General features: G+C 34.9%; 1 protein-coding gene across 1 annotated transcript; it reads left to right on the top strand.

Moving 5' to 3' along the window:
* Window positions 1–2,325: 2,325 nt before the first annotated feature.
* Window positions 2,326–3,158, top strand: LOC106716049. Its single transcript, XM_014509477.2, has one exon. The coding sequence runs from the start codon at window positions 2,377–2,379 to the stop codon at window positions 3,079–3,081; it is 705 nt and encodes a 234-aa protein (XP_014364963.2). The 5' UTR covers window positions 2,326–2,376; the 3' UTR covers window positions 3,082–3,158.
* Window positions 3,159–10,657: the final 7,499 nt, after the last annotated feature.

The following is a 10,657-nucleotide window of genomic DNA, read 5'->3' as shown; positions in this document are numbered from 1 at the left end:
TCGGTGGCTCAGGGGTTAAGTACTTGACTTGCAATCTGCAGGTCCTGGGTTCAAATCCCGCCATGTAACAATGTGTTTTTCGAGTTTTGATTTACATGTATCATCCGACATTCTTACGAAAACATCGTGATGCAACATGCACATATTTGAGTAGCAATTCAAAGATATGTGTGACAACCAACCCGCACTGGGCTGGCGTGGTTGACTATGGCCTGGTCACCCCTAACGTAGGGTAAGCTCCGAGACCCTCGGTGGGTACGTGTAATGAGCTGATGATTGAATTTAGTACTATTTTATTTCGTATTTATTGCATTACATTTCAGTGGAATCCAATTATTGAAATTTATTTTCCAAAAATCCCGAGGTTCATTTGAATATAGACAAGCATTAAACAAAAGCATAGCGATCCAGTTTCTGACAAAGTCACGTAGATATAAATTAGCTTTGAAAATATTTGCTTTATAAATATTTTATTAGCTGTGACAATGCGTAGGGACTTTTGATTGAATTCATTGAAGTTAAATCAATTTTGTTTTTAAACGTGTTCGTTAAAGGGACAATGTGAGTCACAAATAACTAAATTTATCTTTTATTTACTAAATTAAAGTTTTTTTTTATGTATGTGCGGTTTCATATCTTTTTTATCTATGTGTTATTTTTTAGAACGGTTATAAGCATGCATATATGTACATGCCTTCGTGCCTATCATGGCTAGATAATTATGAGGTAAGTATTGTACATTTTTGAATTTAATTATTCTTATTCCAAGGTTGACATATTAATAAAGTCATGACGCGTGTCATAGAGTCCATTACAAAATTGACCCATTTCGGTGTAAAAAGTTCAAATTTTAACGAGCACCGGTAAAATAACGAACGATTCGCAACAACGATAAAATTGTAAATTCGAACAGAGCTGCGGGATTACCAGCGATCGCTTTTATATAATCGTAAAATTTTCAAATCTGATATCGTTAAAACAGAATGATTTAAATTTTTATATCAATATTACTCTTCTGCCTTTGAAGTAGAAGCCTTTGCCTAGAAGACTATATAAGGCAAACAAACAATCAAATCTTTTACTTTTCCGAGTATAACACTAGTATACAAAGACTGTTTGACTATAAGTCAAGTGCATAAACCTGAGTTTTCGACGTTAGAATAATTCGCATTTCAAATATGTAATCTTTGGGTAATTTTTAGGTAAATACCTAACAATACCTAAGAATATCCTAAGAATAAGATCATAGGCACACATTGGCTTCGGGTATTACCAAGATGCAATAAGAATTTGTATGGTTTATGAAGGAGTGTTTTTTTAAGAACACTCTTTAGGAAGAGTATTTTAATTTATATTTTTGGCGCTACCAAAACATAGCTTACTATCTCACTTCTTACTAATATTATAAATGCAAATGTTTATATGGGTGGATGGATGGATGGATGTTTGTTTGAAGGTATCCCCAGAACGGATCTTGCTTAAATTTGGCACAGATGTAGAACGTAGTCTGTAAGAACACATAGGCTACTAATTAGATTTTTTTAAACCGCGCGGACGGAGTCGCGGGCTACAGCTAGTATTGCATAAAGCCTGTTCGCTGTCGGAAAATCCGTCCGCTCTTGATATCACTATTATTACAGTTAACACTAGTTTAAGTCAGCTAACACTCAAACTGCGCTATGGTTATTTTTTTCAGTTTGGTCGTATCATCTTGATTGTTTAGTTCATTAAACTTGATCTTAGTACTGGGGAAGTTATTAATCGTCTGGTAAGCAAGAAATACGTGTCATAAATAAATGTTACTATTAAGTGAAGCGCACGATTCCGATTATTTTGTTTCGATAATATTTCGAATGGTACCGCAAAAAGCGGTATTGGCCGGACCTCCTACTCCGTTCGCATAAAATTTTTCTTCAGTGTTCTGCTCAGTACAAAAATCCTATTAATTAGTAGCCTATGTATTATTCCAGAATATGTTCTATATCGATGCCAAATTCCAGCGAGATCCATGCAGCCATTCCGGAGATACCTTCTAACAAATATCCATTCATACATACATCCAAACATTCGCAATTATAATATTAGTAAGATAGGGGATAGTTACTTATAATAGAAAACTAACACACAAAATCTAGAGTAATAGACTTTCATCAAATTCAAAGACTTAGATAACGGCTTGCGTAATTATAGTTTTGTGACCGCATATGTTCTGTTTCACAAAAACCCACTCGTCAAAGTATCAGTGTCGGTTAAAGGTCAGTTAATTCCCTGATAAGTCTACATAAACATCAACAATTTATTACTTGACAACCACCTTTATAAGCGTTGTACAAGTCCGTTAATAATCAATTCTTGTAATGCTGTTGTACTGAAATAATGTATCGTTTGTTTGCATTTTTACTTTCGTTTAATTTGGCTGTAGGCCATTTTAATCATGAATTTGATTTTCATCATGGTGATGATGATTGTGATTCTGATGAATCAGGCCCGGATTCAGGCGAATTCCATCACGGACCCCATGACTGGTCCGGACCTCATCACTGGCCTGGACCTCATCACGGACCCGGACCTCATCACGGACCTGGACATCAACATGGACCAGGATGGGGACACCCGTGGCATCATCAGGAAAGTGACTTTGATAAGCTGGCTCGTTTCGTGATCTCTGCTGACAAGCAGGTATACAACAGTTGCAAGCAGAGCTCGTACAGCCGGGTGCGCGTGATGCCAGGCGAGGATATGTACGCACTCAAATACAACCTGCCGGAGTTCGCGGAGAGCGGCATCAAGGTGCAGATCAAACACCGTGTCATCTCAGCCAGCGCAGAGGCCCAGGGCGTTCCCACCTTCAAGGACTTGAGAATCATTCCGGAATTTGTGAAAGTGGCTGACGCGTCCTGGTTCTTCCAGAATGGTACTCTAACGGTTTTAATGCCGTACAAAAATCCTTTGAAAACCGAAGTGGCTTTAGATTGTACAAGTAATATCAATGAATCTGTTATCGATGTAGCCAAAACGACGAATTCTGAAGACGATCTTAGAATTATGGATGGTATGAACTTTCAGCAAAAAGTGGTTTAAAAAGTTTCCGAACTATTCATGAAAAAAAGGTTTAATGTATTGATTAATATTTTGAAATAAAAAGTTTGTTATTTATGTGTTTGTTCTTTTTTGGCTATTTATTAACAACATAAAATTATTAAATTTTCATTTCATTAACTCCTTGATTATGTTAAATTGAATTCCGTTTCACAATCATAATATGTATTAATATGTAAGTACAATTGTCGTCTCTGTTTTATAAATGAGTATGAAGGGATAATAAAAACATGTTTGACAATGTTAACCTACAAATTGGTAGCATATAGATTGATAAGGCGATTTATTTTTACAGTCGTATCATGTGGAGATATGACTTGTACGTTGGTCACGTGCAATAAATCAGAGCGGCCGAGGGCAGCCGGCGCTTCTGTTGCCACGCAACAGTTCTTCTGTGTACGTGAGAAGCTTGCAATGACAAACACGCAGGTAGAATAACATACAATATGTTACCAGTAAATTGTGTCCGCCGCCGCTCGATATTCTGATTCGGCAAATAGTAATTATTGCAAATCGAACGAAGTCATTTACAAATTTTTAGAGATTATTTGTATACGTATTTATAAAGTCACTTTAAAAAGACATTTGTAGTTATTTTCATAAAGTAAATTGATGAAATATACTAGAGTAATAAATTAAAAAGGCACATTGTTAGCAATCATAAATAAAAAAAAAAAATTTGGAGTAAAAGTAAAAACTCTATTCCAATAATGTTGGCTGATATCCAATGCTCATTTCTTGCTACAAAGCCTTTAGAGGTTAAATAAGTATATATTTATAGCAGAATTGAATTTACATTCGCTTCGTTTCTTTTACCTTTTCAATAAGCAATTCGTTTCGAAACAGAATATGTTTAAATCTTAAATTTAAACTTACACATGCATATATTTTTCAAATCTCGATAAAAGAATGCAGATTTATGAAGGCTCTGCATGAACGTCAATTATATCTTAAACTGCGGAACTTTGCAGTTTGTTTCGTGTTTCGTTTTGCCACGATATCTCGCTGTAATGGACTTAATTAGACCACATTAAACGCGATTGTTAAGGAATACATTTTATTTCGATGCATAGTTATTTTTTTACAGATAATTGCAATCAAATTTTAGTTTAAGGAAATTGAATAGGAAACTTATAACATTACCTTCTTAATTGCGTTCATATTCGAACGATCATCAATCATTCCCCTAACGTAAAACGTAAGCATCGAAAATTTGTTGAAAACTTTTGGTTTACAATTTAAAACAAGGTATCATTAATTTCGACTAAAACTTACAGTTCGCTTATTATATTGTAATTAATCTTACTTTTAATTAAATTAAAATCTCATCTAACATTATAAATGGTTAGCTTATTTTTATTACCCTACTTTACTAGAGTGTATAAAGGCAGTGAATATATCTTGAAGGATATATTGATATTAATGTGTATTTGCTACGCAAAAAGACAGGTCATTCAAATGTTTTCTGGAATTGGTCTGATTGTTGCAGGTGATTGGTAAATAGAAAATGTCCTGTGGGCCTAGCACGAATATTTGCGACAAGCGTCTTCGTATCGTCATCGTTAACTATGTCAAAATTAGTTTTTTTGTGTATTTACGGGGCGCTATACACATTTTACTAATTTTTTTTCGATGACGATACGATGGCGTTTATCGAGTCGATTTTTGTACACACTTTATAACGAAATATGTAAAGGGGTACCCCTTTGAACCGTACAATTGTTAATCAGTAAAAGAAAGCTCAGATTTGTTGTAATTTTAATGCAAGCGATTGTCAAAAATCTTATATATAAACTCTCATTTTGAAAATTCATGCCCCGCACAAACACTTATTCATTTTAAAAATAACAAGTTGCAAGCACTGCTCGCAATCGCGCCAGTTTGTAATAAATATATTGAAAAATAAGTTTGCGCGGCGTTTAAATGCGTATTTCACATTCATTTTTCTCAGCACGAAAAGTTGAGAATCGTTCGTGAAAATTATAATTTGCAAAATTTGGAAAAAACGTTGAACGTTCTAGGAAAGTGTTAAATCGTGTTGAGTAAATTAGTTAAATTGTAGTTTGTTTGTAATAATCATGACAAAAACTACTTAAAATCACAATAATATAAAAAAGACAAGAATATTTATGCACAAATTCTATTTCATAACTTTTATCTTGCAAAGTATTTTATAAAAACCTCAGATAGTCAACACATAGGCGTTGCTTTCTAACAAAATGGGTATTTTCTAACACTATCATCGTAAGTTATTGTCATATTAAATAATTTATCGTCATTCGCGTGCATTGTATTGACTCAAATAAAACTGCAATATGACAGTGCAGCAGCGTTTTATGCCGCGGCGTTACTGAAACAGATGCTGCGAATTTCACGAAACACGACTAGAACAGATGCCGCGAACTGTTCGAAACAAAACAAGAATTACAACACCACGCGTTGCAATTGATTCCAAACGTGTTTTTATCTATTTCACTAAAGGTCTGTCGGATAAATTATTATAGCAATAAATGAGAGGGATAGTTTACACAGTTATTTGTTTAGTGTCGAAAGTTTTATTTTGTATATCAAGTTTTTTTCTGAGATTTATCAAAACTGATGTTAATAGTACTTGTAAATAATGTTCTTGTAAAAATTATAAAAAAAAAAACTCTATTACTATTCCAATGTTTCGTTAGTTTTATATATTACTAGCTGTTGCCCGCGACTCCGTCCGCGCGCAGTTAAAAAAAACTTAATAGGGGTATGAAAAATAGATGTTGGCCGATTCTGAGACCTACTGAATATGATCACAAAGTTTCATGAGAATCGGTCAAGCCGTTTCGGAGGAGTTCAAGATCGAACCCCGTGACACGAGAATTTTATGTAATAGACTAGCTGTCGCCCGCGACTCCGTCCGCGCGCAGTGAAAAAAAATAATGAAAAATAGATGTTGGCCGATTCTCGCAGAAATCGCAGATAAGCATTAAAATTCATTCCGGTTGTAGTTCTCCTAATTTGTGCGATTGCTCTGCTATAGAACAGGTAAATAACATAAGATACCTTGGTGTGGTAATAGATAATAAAATGTCCTATAAAACCCATATAAGTGAACTAGCTGGTAAAGTTCGAAAACTGGCGCATATAATGTATAGAATCCGCGAGGCCGCAGACCCGCAGACCGCACGGCTCGTTTACACCGCGCTCTGCGAGTCCATCATCTCATATTGTATCAACTCGTGGGGCGGATCTTCCGTAACCACCATGCTTGAATTAGAACGTGCTCAGAGAACTGTTCTTAAGGTGCTATTCGGCAAAAAGAAAAGATTCCCGACACAAACATTATACTCACAGGCTGGGGTCCTGACTGTGAGACAAATATATATATTAAAACGGTTCTAATACAACACAAAGCCGTCATGAAAAACAATATTTATAAGGACTCTCAAGGTAAAAGACTTTTTAAAATACCACTTCCAACAGTTAGCTCCACATTCGCACAAAGATTCTCACATTTCTTAGGGCCATATATGTATAATAATATTTTAAGTAAATGCGACATTAAACAAGACTCACTTTACAATGCTAAATTAAAATTGAAGTCGTGGTTATGGAAACTATCATATGCGGAAACTGAGAAAATCATTAAAATAGTACATTAAATAAGAATAATTAAGTGATTATTTATGGATTGAGTTGTAATGAGAATGTTTTTGTTTTCTTGTGTAGTTTACTTAACTACCTAACCTAACTATTCTAATATTGTTTAATGCCCATGTGTTGCCATCTAACGATGTTTCTTGTTAAATCACTGAGCTGGGTCCTCGCGATACAGGCTGCGCCTAGTGCGAGGATCCTGGATAATTCACTGTATTTTTTGGATGTCAATAAATAATTTTTCATTTTCATTTTCTCAGACCTACTGAATATGCTCACAAAATTTCATGAGAATCGGTCAAGCCGTTTCGGAGGAGTACGGGAACGAAAACTGTGACACGAGAATTTTATATATTAGATTTATTACTACAGAGGTTTTGTCAAGTACTATGTATGAATTGTGATAAATTTTTATTACTATAGATTAAAAAAGATTCAGTTTAAATGACTGTCGTAACAGCTGTATAAAAATGGTTGTGCTTTTAAAAAGTAAATTGCCTCATAAGATTATGTCGCCAGTAGCGCTGGATTGCATTCGAATTTTATAGAACGGAATTATTTGAATAAATTCCTGTATTATCTAAATGGGATAGTCAGTGTTAGATATTTTTAAGTACTTCTACTTTTTTAAATAGGTAAATGAAGTTAAAGTGAAAATAAAATTGTAAAACGTTGGCATTGCGGATGTCCATGGGCGTCGGATCAAATAACTTTCGGTCCGTTGCTCGTTTGCCCACTAATCCTAAAAAAAAAACAACTGTCATATAAAAATATCTTCTTCCTTATTAATACTTCTTGTTTACTTCACTTATGTTTACTTATGTTTACGGAACTGAAAAAAAACTTAATAAGTAGCCTATATGTTCTTCCAGAATATGTTCTACATCTGTGCCAAATTTTATCTAGAGCCATTGAACCGTTCCGAAGATATCTTCAAATAAACATCCATCCATCCATCTAAATATTCGCATTTATATTATTAGCATGATATGAAACAGTGACGGTGCAAAATACTCGTATGCTTATGTTACTAATATTATAAATGCGAAAGTTTAGATGGAAGAATGGATATTTATTTGAAGGTATCTCCGGAACTGCTGAACGGATCATGATGAATTTTGGCACGGTTGTAGAACATAGTCTGGAAGTACACATAAGCTTATATTGTTTTTTTTAATATCGCGCGGACAGAGTTGCGGGTGACAACTAGTTATAATATGATAGCGCCATAACTGTCACTCTCACTTCTGTTTTTAATAACAAAATTTAGAAATGAATGTCCGAGAATATGACTTCATGTGATAACAATAATTTATTTAACCTCATAAAATTTATAAAGCAAATAAACCCATTAAAATGAAAACATCCCACAATATTCAAAATAAGGCGTTGCGAGTGATATGCAGTCGGTACAGTAATGCACCGCAGTGTAATTTCCGTTGCGCTATCGTAAATAAAATCTACGAAATGACATTTATAACATTCCGGTATGAACCGGTTCACACCGGCACAACGGCGTCGCGTCGTCGGTGAGATATTATCAATGGCAAAAATTAAACGAATGGAAATTAAGTTGCGAATATCAAAATTCTTATTAAATCTATATCTATATATATAAAAGAAAGTTGTGTTAGTTACACCATTTATAACTCAAGAACGGCTGAATCGATTTGACTGAAAATTGGTGGGCAGGTAGCTTAGAACCAGGAATAGGACATAGGATAATTTTTACCCCGTTTTTTTTTTTTTTTTTATTCCGCGCGGACGGAGTCGCGGGTAAAAGCTAGTACTATATAAAAGAAAGTCGTGTTAGTTACACTATTTATAACTCAAGATCGGTCAAACTGATTTAGCTGAAAATTGATGGGGAGGTAACTTAGAACTAGGAGACGGACATAGGAACTTTTTTATCTTGTGTACATTTTTTTAATTCCGCGAGGACGGAGTCGCGGGTAAAAGCTAGTCTATATATATAAAAGAAAGTCGTGTTAGTTACACTATTTATAAATCAAGATCGGTCGAATTGATTTAGTTGAAAATTGGTGGGCAGGTAACTTAGAACTAGGAGACGGACATAGGAACTTTTTTATCTTGTGTGCATTTTTTTTATTCTGCGCGGACGGAGTCGCGGGTAAAAGCTAGTATTGGATAAAAACCATGTCTGCCATACAATCGTTTTTATTGTAGGAGAATAGGATCATCTAATGTTAATTGATTCGATGTTGATGTACTTCAATACGACTACACCAGAGAAACCTCAAATGCAGAATGATAGTGGAATTATTTGCCTAAAAATGTATTTAAAATTTTCTTACAACATTTTTGTATTATCTCAAATCGGTGTCAAAAAGATGACCCACAAGATTAATTTCGTCGTTAGGACCAAAAATTTTCAGATGTAATTTCCTTTAAAAGTTATTTATGTCCTCTCCAAGTGTATTTCAACTTACAACAAGTCTCACGTACCGCACATTAGTTTGTCCAAAATGGTGCAGTCAGTTAGGTTTTAAAAAAAAGAAGTAAGGTTACCTGTACTAATGCTAATGCTTTCATAATTTTACTTTGTTATAATTTTATTGTATAAAGTAAATTCTGTTCTAAATTAACTGTTTTATTGGTATTCAATGTATCAATATATATGTCACCGATCCATCACCGCCCGTTCGTGATTTGCCTAATTAAATTGAAAAGATTTGGCGTCGAAGAACACATTCACAAAGTTAAAACGTTATATTCACAAAATTGCTTGTTTAAAAAGAACATTTATCAATATTTTGATATTTAACGCAGATTCTAGAGTCAAATGAAAAAAAGTTGCAGTTGCAGACGCGACGCGGCCTGGGCGCTGTAATTAACGCTTCAGCCGGAACTTTCGTGACCAGAAATGGTTTTTGTTCCATTTTAGTTCGGTAACTATTACCAAATTCATGTTCGATTTACATTTCACTGGATACAAAGTATCGATAAAAAGATTAGGAAACTAAAGATTCATATTTTTGTATCAAGATATTGATGATGATGATGATGATGTAATCCCGGCCGATATCGGCCACGGCGACCGTCTTCAGCTCCGGTTTTGACGTTGGCATGTTCGCATGTGGCTTATGTAGCCAATTTTGTTTATAAAATCCTCGTACATTGCGGACATAAGAGCACACCGTTCACGTAATTATAGCTGATAGCCGCAGGTGGTCGGGCTTTCAGCTCGTCGCATCTGGCATCTAGCTCAAGGAGCCGTCGGTTTTCGAAGGCTTTGACGCTATATTTAACTAGCGTTCTCTACTCCGGCCGTTTGGCAGCCTGCTGCTCCCACAGCGAAGGATTGATGTCGCACTATTGATATTATGTGGATGAGGAAAGTGGACGTTCGCATAATGTAGAAGGCTTCGGGGAAGGCCTATCTATATGTCCATCAGTGATCAGACGGTGACTGCAAATGATTTTTCTCGATTTATATTACTAAAGGGCTTTATTGTTACGATATTATGAATAAAATATAAAATACAGAATTGTTAGCACCGTTTACAAAACCTGTTTACGTTGGCACCGTATCTTAAAGTAGAGCTCCACTGCCGTGACATTTATATTACCTTATATTGGCATTTCTTTCGTTCTCTGTGACAAAAAAGAGACATACAGTATGTTATAATACAAATGTCGCAGTGGAATTCTACGTTTACTACACAAGAATTGGCGTCCGTCCAGTGAACGTGAAAAGTCAATGTAATTCTTTGAGGCTCTCATAGATAAAGCTCCGTGTGACATTAACGAGAATAAATGTAATAGCTCCACAAATTACAATTATTTATGTCCGTGTGGATTTAACGTTAGAGGGTGTTTTGATATATGGAATATTATTTATATACGTCAAGCAATAACATGATTCATGATCTGATGACGTCATAGTTTAGTAATCTTAGTT

This window comes from Papilio machaon, chromosome 2 (assembly GCF_912999745.1).
Source record: "Papilio machaon chromosome 2, ilPapMach1.1, whole genome shotgun sequence".
In the NCBI taxonomy this organism is placed as follows: Eukaryota; Metazoa; Arthropoda; class Insecta; order Lepidoptera; family Papilionidae; genus Papilio; species Papilio machaon.
The sequence above is the reverse complement of the archived record's forward strand: the minus strand, read 5'-3'. Positions and strand labels throughout refer to the sequence as shown.